The sequence below is a fragment of the Littorina saxatilis genome, linkage group LG8 (genome assembly GCF_037325665.1).
Source record: "Littorina saxatilis isolate snail1 linkage group LG8, US_GU_Lsax_2.0, whole genome shotgun sequence".
Lineage (NCBI taxonomy): Eukaryota > Metazoa > Mollusca > Gastropoda > Littorinimorpha > Littorinidae > Littorina > Littorina saxatilis.
The window spans coordinates 1,874,974-1,890,202 of record NC_090252.1 but is presented as its reverse complement, the minus strand read 5'-3'; the positions used below and the strand labels follow the sequence as shown (position 1 = coordinate 1,890,202).

Here is a 15,229-nt window from a genome sequence, read left to right as displayed (position 1 = left end):
AAAATACTATGCAATCAATTTTAAATCTGTTTGCGAAATTTCATTTTAATGACAACTTTAATGAGCAAACTAATTAATTAATTTGTAAACCTCAACGCTGAAATGCAATACCAAAGTCCGGGCTTCGTCGAAGATTACTTGACCAAAATTTCAACCAATTTGATTAAAAAAATGAGGGCGTGACAGTGCCGCCTCAAGTTTTACTAAATGCCGGATATGACGTCATCGAAGACATTTGTCTGCAAAAAGAACAAATGGTCTGGGGATATCATTCCCAGGAACTCTCATGTGAAGTTTCATGAAGATCGGTCCAGTAGTTTTCTAGGAACTGATCTACACACACACACACACACACACACACACACACACACACACACACACACACACACATACACCACGACCCTCATTTCGATTCCCCCTCTATGTTAAAACTTGACTAAATGTAAAAACAACAACAACAACTGTTCCAGCTCGGATGCCAGTACAGGAGACGACGACAACACCACCACCACCACCACTACCCGGTGGTGTGGAAAATTGCTACATAAGACTTTGACACTACCACGAGGTAAAAATAATAAAACTACATCGTTTTCACGAATACACAGTGGGGGGCATATGAGATGGTAATTAAATATGCCCAAGGGCTTGCAAAATTCGTTCCATGAAACGGGTGGTAGGCTGGACAGGACATGTTACATAAGCGTGATTTATAACAATAACAGCTAAAAAATAGCTTTTTTGGCAACCTGTGGGCAGATGGCTAATATAAATGGCGATAAACTGTCAAGAAATACATGATTACTTAATGTTTCATTTGCTACCACGGCATTTTCAAGGATTGTGAAAAAATCAGGTCTTGCATGTACTAAACATGTCGACTTACGTTTTCAAATAACCGATTTTCAGTTCCTTCAGAAATCGTGGAGAAAACACATAAAAATGAATGGATTTTTCCCAAACTTTAATACATTGTTGCCCTTGCACCTAACTTACTGTGTGTAAAAGATGAACGTATATAGACATGTTTATTGTGTTTTTTTACGAAATTTTGTACTTACAGTGGTAGTAGTTGAAATGTTACTTAAGATTTTCCATGATTTATATGAAAGTAAAGGAGCAATTGAGAAATCAGTAACATACGATGAATATTACTATGATAACATTTACATGTTAATGTAAGAACACTATTGCTCGTGCTTTTCCCAAACAAATACAACACGAAGACTCCAAAGTAGAGGCTCACATGCCACATTGCAGTAAAGTTGATGCAATTTGCTGTGAAACCAAAAAACAATAACCATAAACTCAAAAAAGCAAGCTTGGCAGTGCTATATGCTTTAACAAACGCAGGGACAAATATGGTCATCTTGTTTGTTCATAGTCATTATTCACATTTGTATTAAGTAGCATGTTGTAACGTGCAAAACTTTCAAGACAAATAACTTTTTAGTTTGGCTTTTTTCAATTACCATAACTGCATAGGTATAAAATAAAGCTTACTGCTACATTCATCACCATGCATGGAACCTCTGGAACTTTGTTTTGAAAACATTGTGAAAATAAATACTCTTACAGTAACAGATCACGGTGAATTTGTTGTTGATACGGGCAAGGGGTGAGGTAATCGTATTGAAGTGAGAGTTATCGAACTTGTTCAGCGTAATGGCGGCAACGAAATGGCAACGCGACGGCGTCGACGAAATTCAAAGGTAAATGTCTACATTCCATGTCTATTAATCGCATGTTGATTGCTGTTGCGTATTAAATAAGGAAAGAGTGAAATATAAGTGGGGTTTTTCACGTCTTTTGCCTTTGTCAAGTTAGTGGGGCGGCAAGATGTCCCATGGAGACCGATTCAGTGATTGAATCGTGCGACTGTGAGATTGAACATTTTGTGGTCCGGTAGGCCTCTTTCGTTCTGTACTCCAAAAGTATTTTGTTATAATTTTTTTCTCTCAAAAAAACCCCGGTCATCACTTTCAAATGGCAAAAGGCGCTTTTCAAACAGATTGTCCTTCTTTTTGTAGTTGCCCAGTTTTCAGGCCTGTAGCATACTGCATAGGCAGGATTCATTCTGACTGCTTCTGGAAAACTAGTTCTAATTTGTGTTAACTTGTGTGTCTGTTTGCAGGGGACTTGGACAACAAAAACGGCATCCCTATGCTGAAGGAGGGCCAAGAAGACACGATTATGGATAGTCTACTGTCCATGTTCCCCAAGTTGGCACAACAGGTAAACATAGCTGTATTACTTCCAGCCTGTCAACATTATAATTTAGCTTGATTTCAGGACTTCCAAGCTCCGTTTTATAAGCCCCCTCCCCACTCTGAATTTTAAGAAACAAACGACTTCAGCAACCAATAGGCCCCACTCCACTACATAAGCCACAAACTTAAGTATTTATATCTAACTTATCCACTGTCTTCTACTACATGCATTATCCACGATTATGCCAGAAAACGTTTTAAAAGGAATCAAACCAGAGATTCCTTCTCAACACCAAATCAAATTACCCGCCCTGGTGCATGACCTTGCCCCGCTGGCATCAACCGACTCTGGACGGCCTTGACAAGGCTACTTCTATTCCGCCATTAAAAACTCGACCGGTCAAACGTGTTGTCTTTTGTTGCCGTGAAAAACAGATTTCTTCAGTTGCTTGTGTTAATTCTATAGGGAACATCTTCGTTTTAGGTTTGTGTGAGCGAGTTTTGGAGTCGATTATTTGGCTGATGACTTGTTATCGGGTGTGGAGCTTGTAACTGTATTGAGTGATTTTGCATTCACTGTTGATTTGGAAGAAATGTCATTTAACTTTCAGGCCAAATAAAAAAAATGCTTTGGTTACGGTTTCCCGACCGACCCTAACTTTTTGGGCCGACCCTAAACTTTTTTTTTGGTCCTAAAGCTAAAAATAAAATGAACCAAACACATACATACACAAAAAAACCACACACACACACAAAAACCCACCGAAAACGACAACACCACGGCACAGAGAAAACATCGATCGCCGGCGAGCAGACAACAACAAGCCCGACAAGGGACACCACTCCGCTTTTTACAACTCCCATATCCAAGGGAAGTCAGTCTCGTGCGTTCGTTCGTTCGTTGCGCGAACGTAAAAAGATGTCGTCTGCAAATTTGCAATCGTATTCGGAAAGTGCGTTCCTATCGAACAAACACGACTGATAAGTCGGTACTCGAAGAGTGCAACCTTGGTGGACATTTTTCATGATTTTCATCCAACTTTGGACGGCAAACTGTTCGGGATAAAATGTGTTGGGTCGACGAAAATAAGTGCCGAGCCCGAAGACTCTTTCGAACTGGACTTTGGCATGACTCTCGAAAACTGTGTTCACTAGTGGCACTATACAGTTTAAAGGGTATGTCCAGTTTTCTTTTCTTAACATGAAAAAGTAATTAATATCTGTGGTTCCAAATACACCAATATGAAAATACCTCGAATATCCTGCATACACAAATATTTTTATCATTTCAAGAGAGACCAACCAAAAAAAAAAAAAAAAAAAAAAAAAAAAAAGTTTAATCGACCTACCTACCCTATTTTTTTTGGCCATGAAACCGTAACCAAAGCATTTTTTTTTTTTGGCCTCATACCACTGACTCCCGATTCTGAATCGGATGTCGGCGTGGTTTTGATATCTGAAAATCAACCTTCTCAGAAACAGTATTCTGTGAGATGCTTTTACTAAGCTGACTGGGATTTCGGGTACATACCCCCACCCCATCCCTACACACCCCACTCGCACTTAGCCCACTCAGGTAATAATCTAGACACCTCTGCTTCTCCAGGGTTGTTTGAGGCCAGCGGGGCAAGGTCATGCTCCATGGCGGGTACTTTGATTTGGTGTTGGGAAGGAATGATAATAATAATAAAAATAATGAACATTTTTATGTGCCATTTCTCGATACAAGGTGGAATATGGAGCACACAGCCCATAACAAAAAACAAACACAGGAACGAGAACTATCATTTTTTCTTCGCATTTTTGCTGAGATTTGAACTCGCACTTTCAAGTATGGTCTGCAAGGACTGAAGGAGGCTCAAGCCTATTAGGCGATTATCCTTTGGAAGTCCAACCATTCATTCATAGATGCACTCATTTCACCCACATATTAGTAATAGTTCAAAACACCAATTATTGTCCTGTCATTGATGCAGTCCCTAGATGTCCTACTTGCTTGCGTGTATGCGGTATAACTCAAACATGGAATTTTTTTAACGTGCACATTTTTTTTATGAATACATCGGCAAAAGAGGCACGAGAAGAGTCTTTAGTTTACAAGAGTTGACCCTGGATAGATTGTAAAGTCGCCCACTCTGTCGCCGAGCACCGAGCAAGGGTGTATTTATGTGAATACCATGCCATTGGCCACAGTGGCCTGCTGTATTTCTTTCGAATACATCACCTCAATTTAACTAATAGGAGTTACCTTACTTACGAGTGCTAGACTGAGAAGCGTCCTATGTTACCAGTACTAGACTGTAAACAAGGTCGCTAACTCTAGATTTCCGTCGGTATACCATTTAGGGGAGTAGTCTCCCTTTGTCGGTAGTACCTCTCTGCGCATGTGCCAATGCCCATAATCCCCAGTTTCTATTTCTTGCTAGATAAACATGGAATCTTTAATCTTTAACGTGCGCAAATGGAGCATGTGATGCACACGAGGGCGAGATAGACACTGAGAGAGTCTTCACACATGTTGACTCTGATAATTTCTCTTCTGCCTCAACCCGCAACGCAAAGCGACAGGTTGATTCCTTTTAAAGTTGTCTGGCACAATCTAGGATAATGCATATATAGTAGAAGACAGTTAGTGGTAAGTATCACAAATACAATTACTTAGATGAATAATTAGTTATATTTCTAGCATAGTTTTTGACACTGTTTGTTACGACACAGTCCGTAAAGTGCTTTAGGTGAATTTTGGGCTTGTTTTGATTGTGGAAGCACTTTAGCGGTAAAACCGGTATCACCTCCACCACCCAAGCTGATATCAAGGAGCGATTGCTTGTTGGTATTGAACGGGGTTTTTCTTCTCTTTTTCAGAATATGGATTACATGCTACGTGTGCTATTCCCGGAGGTGACAGACAGACTTTTCAGTTCGGTATGTACATTTTTAAGTCTTCTTTTGCCCACCCTCTTTTACATCTTTCTGTGGAGACTAAAGAGTTGCAACACCAAGAAGGAACAGTCATTATTAAAGACCAACAGTCTGTTGCCTCTGAATATGTCCAGGAGAGTGCTATTCTCTGCAAAAAAAAGAATAGTACCGCTGGAGCATAGCTGTTACCTAAGAGGCAAAAATCCATGCAATTCTTTCCCTGTAGGCTGGGCTGAAGGATAGGCCTGCCATATTTTTACCTGTGGCAACGTAAGTCACTCAGTTCGTCGGTCTGTCTGTCTGTCGGTCAGTCTGTCTCCAAAAATCTCCAAAAAATAAGTCAAAAAAATGTCCACCAAAGGCATTGCCACATGTATCGCAGTTTTTGCGCTTGTTTTTCCTGTTTAGTTAAATCTGTAAGTCTTTCATGTGTTTTAAACTATGATATTTGGCTTTAGTCTTTCATGTGTTGTAGACCATCGTCTTTGGAGGTTGATATTGAGATATATGTATTAAATACATGTGTGGCAGCCCTAGGCTCTTCATAGTCTGATGGGCTTTAAACAAATATAGTAATGATTAAACATGACTATGACTAATGTGTCCATTTTGTTTCTCTTTAAAAATGGCCTTTGTCGGTTTTGTTGTTGTTGTTGCTTGTTTTGCCTTTAGCCCAACCATAACGTTCCCTGTGCCTCAACCATACAGACACCCCCCCCCCCCCCAACACACACAAGATGGACAATATTTTTTCAGATGATTATGACACCAGGTGTTCAGAAGATTTGCTCATGTGTGTATGTAAATAATATCCCACAATGTATCTCGATGTTGGTATTATTAAATACTTACCGTGTGATATTAGTGACTAATACTATTTGTAAGCCCACTCTGCTTCCCCACAGTGAAGACCATCTTTGAGATTCTGAACGCATGAGCTTGTTGCGAAAGAATATCATCATACTAGTTATGTGCCCGGAAGGGGCACATTTGATTGCTTCAACCCACCACGGTCAAAGACGATTTTTTCAAAGGGTGGTCAAGGTATTTGGGGTGCATATTATCACATCGATCTGAAGACAAGTGCATTAGTAAATCATATGGTAAGTATTTGATAGTACCAAAATTTAGATGCATTTTTTGATAATACCTGAATAAGCTCTTTGCAGGCCATTTCAGTGAACTAAATGTGTGGGTTTTTTTGTTTTTTTGTTTTTGCAGGGGAAGGAGATTTGTGCGTTTACAGTTAACGTGGATAGCGCTGTAAGGTGAGTGATGTTTCTGATCATCAAGAGCAACGTTTGATTTCATTACATGCATGTCTAATTGTAAAGCACCCACCTGTCGGTATTACCTGAGAGATATTTATCAGTTACAAGTTAACCCAAGCAAAAGTTCCAGTCGGTTTAAACAGGAGTTTATTTATTCAGCAATACATGCAAGATAAACAGTTTGCTGCACACAGACAAGGAAACCCTTATAAACAGTGGGCAACAATGTCAATTTTACACATTTAGCGGACAAGTTATGGCAAATTGAGAAAACCCTGTCAGGCAATGTACAGCTGATAAAATTAACAAAAATCGCACACACACACATGCAGCTGCTCCCTCACGCACTCGCTCACTCACAGTTCCAGTCCAATTTAAAGAATAAAAAACCCATTCATTTTAATATTATGATCATCGATTGTTGATAATTTAATAACGTTTCCATTCAACAGATGTGATGACTGCTTCAAGTGGTATGATTACACTTAACTTGCCTCCAACCACCTCTGAAAAAATCGCCAAAAGTGCGTGGCTACGCGTGGCAATGTGAACATTGCTGCACACTTGCTTCATCAGTAAGGATTTGTTCTTTTTGTTCTTTTGACATGCTATTGGGGTAGTCACTGTTATCTATCAAGTAGACAAGTAGATGTCATACTAATATTGTGTTTGTAGTCGCTGAACTCTTTGGGGAAGCAAATGATGTTGTTTTGGTATTCTATCCCCAATCTAGGCTGGCGAGATCATCACAAAATCAAACTGTGCAGTCAAACAGCAATGGATGTGTTCACAAAGTTAACTGAAATTTCACATTTCAAACAGTAATTTGTTTCCGCCCATCCGCAAAAATTAAAAATAAATGATTTTTCAAAAATTCCGATTTCCAATAGCAGCTTTAGTAACATTCCTTCGTACCACGTGGAGTGTGTGTGTTATCTGTGTTGTGCGTCTTTGTGTTGTTGTGTGAATGTCTCCACATGGGCGTACGTGTTGGAATAGATCGCCGTGTTTTGAGCTCTTTCAGTAAAACAAAAGAGGTATCGCGCGTATAAATTTCAATTTTTTTTTTTTAAACATGTTCACTTTCAGGTTGAATGTATAATGATGTAGTGGTGGCAAGCATCTTGAACTTTTGTTCCAAAAGATTAAAATGTGTGAAAAGAGTCAAAGGAAAAAACACTAAAATCGATTTAATTGATGAATATTTTTGTTTCCTTTGTTTTACACCTTTTTTTTTTACATGTGACACAAGTGTGTCCATAAGTCTGTCGGTTTGTAGGGGGACAGGGTGATTGAGCGATTGGTGCTGTCAATGAGAGGGACCCGGGTTCGAGCCCTGTCAGCGCCATAAGGAAAATTCATTTTCCAGGTTCGGCCTTGTGTAGACCTAACGATCGAATGGGGCACCCCCGTGTGCATCACACGCAGTCGATCATATGCGCACGTTAAAGATCCCGTAATCTCAGATTCGTCTTGAGTTTGTGGAGACAGCACCCAGAACATGGAGGTTCAGCGCGAGCGGTCTTTATACTATAAAGATTTCATATTTAAGGATATCACATGCATAAAAACTGCAAATTAATCATTGTTCAATGAAGTATCAATTCACAACTGCTTCAGGGTAACATGCATGAATATTTACACTATTATGAAGTACCGATACACGATTTCTTCACATAAAGTAACATTCAATGTTTGTAAATGAAGTATCGATACACGATTTCTTCAAATTACACTTGGTTTCAATGAAGTATCAATTCACAACTTGTTCAGAGTAACATGGTTGAATATTTACATAGTAATGAAGTACCGATACACGATTTCTTCAACAACAACACACACACAAGATACACACACACACACACACACACTTTTGTCCACATTGATTGATATTGCTGGCAGAGACACAAATTTACATACATTTTCACTGCAGCTAACTCTTACTAGTCTTACAGATAATTTCAGTGACATGTGACGTGTTGTACACTAGAAACAAACTTTTCAAGTTACATGTTACAGCCTTGAATAGGTTTGTGGTGCTCTGCTGGGCTTTTAAGTTTTAGGAGGCACTGTTAGGTTGACAAAATGAAAATGTAATGTGAGTGGTGACTATTTCAGGAAGAACAGGAGGACAACATGGAGCCTGAGAACACAACAAAGTTCTTCCAACACATTGTGGATGCGCCAGAGAATGCACCAGGAATGCCTGCGGACTGCACCAAGACAAATCCACTCAGTGATGGTGCGCTCTTGAATACAGAAGGGCAGTATAACCCTGTGGAGAAACTCATTGAGTGAGTATACATACAAAACGTGATGCAAGTAGGATGATAGAAAACAAAGGCAACTGGAAAATAAAGTCGGTAAAAGGAGGAAAATTGCACCACTGGAAAATGAAGGCCAATGAGGCCTTGGTCAAAACAAAGTGTCCACAGATGTTTTACATAAAAACTGTTCATAACACGCAAAAAGTGTTCATAGCTGTTCTTTTATTTTGTTAGGCTTTTCTTGGTTAATCTTTTCGACTTTTGTTAAACTTTATTGTGAACATTCTGATCTCTTTTTCTTTCTTTTTTACGTCAGTGGTATTTGTTTTTTAATTGCCATTTGTGTTAATTGATTTTGCCTTTGAAGGGATTGTGTGCCGACGGCCTGCGTTTGTACATTTCTTGGATTCTTTTTGCCACTACATATTTTGTCTGTTTTTGTCTTCATCGTCGTTATTGGATCTGCAGTCATGTTATTGTTTTACTTTTAATATGAAATATGTTTACCCATTATTTTTACAAAATTTAGCAAGGGGATGGACTTCTAATATTGGTAACTGTTAATTATTCCATTATGTAACACACAAACATATTGTCGTCAATCAGCAAAAAGCCCGAAATTTAGGTAAATTTTGTGATTTTAGTATACTTACCAATTGATACTACTGAGTACATGTATCTGCTTTTATGAAAACGGAATAGCTGAAGAAAATGAGGGAATATTTACCCTGCTCAGCCTAACTGAATGGTCCTTCGCACTGGCAGTGTGTCTGTGAAGGTCACTTAGAGACGTTACCCATAATATTCTTCTCTTTCTTTCCACCCATGAGCTTGTGAATGATGTGGGAGGAATTTTTGGCTATGTCAACCATTAGTCTGATGATGAAACAGGAAGCGACACCCATGAATGTCTAAGTTCTAGTCCAAGAAGGACCATGCATTGATCTGCATGTTTAGAATTAAGTTGTCTCTTTCGTGTTTGACAGGCCACATATGGAGAAAGTTAGCTGTAGGGGTTCAGATGACAACAGCAGTGACAATAACTGCGAAGATGACTCGGAGTCAGAATGGAAGCCTCCGGTATGCAGCTCTCTCTCTCTCTCTCTCTCTCTCTCTCTCTTTCTCTCTCTCTCTCTCTCTCTCTCTCTCTCTCTCTCTCTCTCTCTCTCTCTCTCTCTCTCTCTCTCTCTCTCTCTCTCTCTCTCCATGAATCTGATAACTGTTGTTGTAGAGTGAACTACATATCAGATGACACACCCTGCCTCTTGCTTGTGGTGAACAATCTAAATGGCCATTCGGGGAAGTATCAGGAAGAAATAGTTTGCACGTGCATGAGGTGTGACGTTTCCCCTAAGTACAATCTAAGGATTGTTTTTTGGTACATGTAGCAAGATTTGGTAGATATTTTAAAGACACAAAATTAAATCAAATTTACCTTGTAGATCATCCTGTTGTTTTGGATTGGAGTTGTGTTTATCAAAGTAACAGTTACATTTTTACTTTGCTACAGCCTAAGAAAAAGAAGCTGCCAGGGTGGATTCCAGGGCAGACAGACATGGAGTCAACGTCGGAGTCCGAGTCATCTGGTGATGAATCGTGAGTGATCAACTGAATATCTTGGTAGATCCGCTACTAGATGAAAGCTTATTTTGAACTAGCCAGCCATGTAGTGTGTTAGTGGAGCAAAGTCACCAGCCCAGTGGACATTTGATTGTGGAGAGAAAAGGATATTCAGTAAAGTCTGTGCAGTCGTGAAGAAAACACAATAATACAAGAGGCAGAAATGTTACTATCCAGCTCTAAAAACAATACAAAAGAAAAAAAATATTCAGTCAAGTCTGTACAAGAGTTAAGAAAAAACAATATACAATAGGCAACTGCAGTTGCTAATCTCTAATGATAGTTAGCATCTCGACCAAGTTGAAGCTTGGTCTTGCTTGCTGCATACGTTTTTTGCATGTGTCACAAGTCACCGTCTGTTGGTCGGTCGGTTGCAAGGTCATAAAGTTATGTGTTGCCAAATTAACTATTTTATAGAAGTACTGGCTGCAGAATAGTCATCACAAAGAAACGACACATTTTTATTTGCGATCTTTAACCATTTGACTCAACATGACATTATATGATCTGTCTGTTTGCAGGGGACTTGGACAACAAAATGCGCATCAGGGAGAATCAAGAAGACACGATGATGCAGTTCCCCAAGTTGGCACTACAGGTAAACAAAATTTCATTTTCTAATTTTTTTTGTGATGTTGAATGTGCGAAAGATCAAGAATGCAAGAGGATGCGGGATCTTGCCCCAGGAGAATTTTTGTTTCAATGGGAAAAAAACTCAAAAGGTGCATTCTGTTGCCATTTTAATTAAGTCGGAAATTATCCAAAAGTAAAAAGCCTGACTTTTTTTCTGGGTGTCAACTGCAGGGGGTGGGGGTGAATTCCCTGGATCCTCCACTGGGCGGACCTCATCTGTGGAAGGGTGAGGGGGAAGGTTCGTCTGTATGGTTCTATAAAGCTGTGCCCACATGGGCAGTCCAAAACATCTGACATCGGTCTGGATCTTGATTTCTGATCAGGGGTCGAAATTAACGGGAGCGCAGGGCGCTCCGCCCCGCAAATTGGCACCCCGCCCCAAGAAATGCAGTAGCTAGGGCCCACGCCGCTCCGGTCAAAATCTTGACTGAAGGCTTGTAATTTTTAACGAATCGGTGACAGGTTGTTTACTTAGCTCAAAGTCTTCGTCATCATAGCAGCTTTGTAAAAAAAGCGAAAGTGATGTTTCCAAGTTCTGACGCAATTTTTAAACGGAAACTGCCGAGTCTTTGCTAGCAAAATCAAGAAATTTACACACAGGAAAAAAGAAAGAAGTCTCGGCTGCACATATAATAATCTGACGACCTTCACCTTTCCTGAACCAAAAGTAGTCTCGGATGCACATATCACAGACTATGGCCTTGCTTGAACACTTCAACAATGAAATTGTTTTATTTATTATGTTTTCATTCTTTGGAATCTGAGCCTCTTAGTCTATTTTCATACAGAACATAAGCAACTCTTAATTGTTGTATAGTCACAACATTTTTTGTTTCGAAAGCAATCTTTTTATCAAGCTTCATGCAAGTGGCCCAACTTTTTGAAAGAACAGGGTTTCATGAAGTCTGAACGTTGCATTGAAACAAATTCGACAAAAATTCAATTCTAGTCCAATTTCTAAAACAAAAACTGAAATGGGTTCCTTGCAGCTTAGAGATTGTAATCGGATACTTAAAAGTAACAAAACATAAAAAATAAAATTATCTTGGTTCATGCTACTAAAGACTACTGTTGAAAGAGGGAGTCCGGAGATAACGACGTGATATGCGATTGAAAGAATAATCATTCATGTTATTGTTACTAGCCGCTTCGCAGCGTCGGTGCCTACAACTCGATCGGGCGGCTTTTTGCTGCCCGCCCCAGCATTTTGTGTTGCTGGGGCCACAGTGGCCCCAGGTAAAAAAAGTAAATTTCAACCCCTGCTGATTGAAATTAGTTCATTCAAACATAAAAGTGAACAAGCGCAGAATCGCAATCATCTGTGGCAATGCCTAGACTCGCCATGCCTAGAATCCTTCTTTAGATCATGTAAAACTTTTTTGGGACATTTTTTTTAGACAGACCGACCGACCAACAGACAGACGGACGGACCGAGTGACTTATAGATCTGTGTTGCCACAGATAAAAAAGAAGTCAACACAGTGAGTGATGTTTAAGCAAGGGACCAACTGTGACAGTCTCTACACACACGTGGTATGACAAATGACTGAAGTGAGCCCAGTTGCAGTCTCTACACACACGTGGCATGACAAATGACTGAAGTGAGCCCAGTTGCAGTCTCTACACACACGTGGTATGACAAATGACTGAAGTGAGCCCAGTTGCAGTCTCTACACACACGTGGCATGACAAATGACTGAAGTGAGCCCAGTTGCAGTCTCTACACACACGTGGCATGACAAATGACTGAAGTGAGCCCAGTTGCAGTCTCTACACACACGTGGCATGACAAATGACTGAAGTGAGCCCAGTTGCAGTCTCTACACACACGTGGTATGACAAATGACTGAAGTGAGCCCAGTTGCAGTCTCTACACACACGTGGCATGACAAATGACTGAAGTGAGCCCAGTAGAAGGCTCTGCACACACGTGGCATGACATTTGAATATGAATTTCATTTCTTGCATTGTCAAACATCACCTCAATTTCTTGTTTTGTGTTTATTTACAGATCCGTTGAAACGGAAGCAAGGAGACGTAAGCAGATCCGTTGAAAAGAAAGCAAGGAGACGTAAGCAGCATGTCAACACAAAGAAGCACCGAGGCAGACGTCGGTGTCCTGTCGCAGGCTGTGCAGGAGAAGTTGTGAATTTGTAACGACACTACGAAAATGTCCACCCTGATATTCCCCGCTTCGAAGTTGAAAAGTTGATAAAAGACTCTAAATCTCGACCAAAACGGTCTTATCCGAAGAAACGATGTGCACTCAAGTCTTGTTCTTGGGTTGGAACTAGACCAGACAAGCACTTGCAAAAACACCACCAGCTTTCAAGAGCAGAGGCACTTGAAACAGCCAAACAATGCGAGAAACAATGCGAGAATGCCAAAACTCCTGACCCAAATCGGGTCACAGCAGATGCACTCTCAGACGAATTCCTTATTTGGTTTGAGTCACTAGAAGGGGGATATTATATTCCAAAATCTCTTGAGGAAAACAAGCGGAAACAACGAGAAACTCAAAACAAAAAAGTCCGTTACATGATCAACCAAATCTTGGAGGAGTGTTTCGGTCAAAATCCGCATCCAAATGTTATACTCGGCATCATACCCATTCAAGAAATCTGTCATCATTGGAGTCGCTGAGTTCAATCTTTGTTTCTACTGCAAAGATCCTGTGCTTTGGCTCACTCATTTCTATTTTTCTCCCTTTTAAAATGTTAGTATTCTATTTCTCCTCTCTATACCCTTCCCCCCCCCCCCCCCCCCCCCCTCTCTCGCATTTGGTCTGAGTAAGGCTCTTCGTAGTCCTCGGACCGTTATAAACCCTATGTTATGTTATGTTATGCCCTCTCGCATGTCCTTATTTTTTAATATTTTATATAAAAGAACTGCATCTAGTGAGATAAATTTCTCCAAATGAACCTTCGTGCCGCTTTTTTGTGTGTTAAAAATTCAGAAAAACCCTCCAACCTCACTCTAATACCATGACAGTATTTTTTCGGCATAATCTGTTTTATCAATCTAACGTTAGCTTCTTTTTATCTTGTTATTGTGACCATTGAATTAATAATGAATTGTTTCCTACATTTTTATATTCTACCAAAATTGATATTTCATTGTTCCTTTATTCTAAAAAGATCAAATCGTTTTTCTTGTTGCTTGTGCATAAACGATATATATATATTAAGACAGCATCATGAGTTGTTACTTATGGTAAAATACAATGAAGAAGAGCGAGATTTATACCAGAAGAATAAGATTTATACTATGGAGTTGTCTACCATTCAATGACCGCAACACGGTGACCTAGTGGTAAGGCGTCCGCCCAGTGAGCGGGAGGTCGTGGGTTCGAACCCCGGCCGGGTCATACCTAAGACTTTAAAATTGGCAATCTAGTGGCTGCTCCGCCTGGCGTCTGGCATTATGGGGTTAGTGCTAGGACTGGTTGGTCCGGTGTCAGAATAATGTGACTGGGTGAGACATGAAGCCTGTGCTGCGACTTCTGTCTTGTGTGTGGCGCACGTTAAATGTCAAAGCAGCACCGCCCTGATATGGCCCTTCGTGGTCGGCTGGGCGTTAAGCAAACAAACCATTCAATGACACAATTAAATAGTAGAAATTTTCTCGTTGTTTTGACCTGAACAATTATTCTTTCTGATTCTCTTTACCTACTTTTAATTAGTGAATTTCAAAGTCTAGTCGTCAGCTAAAAATCTTAGAATTGAAGGTTAGGAACCGGTTTTCACCACAGTTTAACTGTGATTCCTTTTGAAATTCATTTTTGTAATCTGGTTTCGAAAAATGGAGGACACTACTTCAACGTTTCCATCGTCTCCCAATTTTATTTTTTGTAAACATAGTTCATCGGCAGGGATTAATGACATACCTTCAATGAAGATTTTTTAAGGAAGTCTTGAGACGGCTCTATGTAGTCAGCTAGACGTCAAACAACGTGAATGAATGAAGAACGGATGAATGAATGTAAACTTGAAAAGACAAGTTACAATAGTTCCTTTCCTTTCTAGCAAGATAAGGCACGTTTATGATTATTTGAAACTAACAGTAATAGTGTTGCTAATGGTGTTTGGGTGGCATGTGTACAGTGTGCTTGATTAATGGAGGGTGATTTCTACTTGCCAATTTTTATTCTTGTCAAGAAGGTCATTAGTTACAACCAACCAACTATTCCAAAATGCCCTTTCAAAGTTGTTTCATACTTGTGCCATAACCTGGCTTTTTTGTTTTGTTTATTGTGTCTTTTTTGTATCTTCTACTTTTACTTGTTTTGTTTTCAAGTTATTCAAGA

General features: G+C 39.9%; 1 protein-coding gene across 1 annotated transcript; it reads left to right on the top strand.

Moving 5' to 3' along the window:
• The first annotated feature begins 496 nt into the window (after window positions 1-496).
• LOC138972527 (uncharacterized) lies at window positions 497-14,513 on the top strand. The gene is made up of 10 exons (XM_070345172.1): window positions 497-1,712; window positions 2,135-2,235; window positions 5,076-5,135; window positions 6,354-6,400; window positions 6,856-6,978; window positions 8,522-8,697; window positions 9,657-9,750; window positions 10,181-10,266; window positions 10,812-10,888; window positions 12,935-14,513. Exons 6-10 carry the CDS (start codon window positions 8,540-8,542, stop codon window positions 13,078-13,080), a joined length of 561 nt encoding a protein of 186 aa, XP_070201273.1. The 5' UTR covers window positions 497-1,712; window positions 2,135-2,235; window positions 5,076-5,135; window positions 6,354-6,400; window positions 6,856-6,978; window positions 8,522-8,539; the 3' UTR covers window positions 13,081-14,513.
• Window positions 14,514-15,229: the final 716 nt, after the last annotated feature.

Bases quoted from the DNA above. Each gene is read 5' to 3' on its own strand.
- LOC138972527 (XM_070345172.1), top strand. From the start codon at position 8,540: ATGGAGCCTGAGAACACAACAAAGTTCTTCCAACACATTGTGGATGCG. The intron at 8,698-9,656 runs GTGAGTATACAT...CGTGTTTGACAG, and splicing joins CCTGTGGAGAAACTCATTGA to GCCACATATGGAGAAAGTTA. The intron at 9,751-10,180 runs GTATGCAGCTCT...ACTTTGCTACAG, and splicing joins AGTCAGAATGGAAGCCTCCG to CCTAAGAAAAAGAAGCTGCC.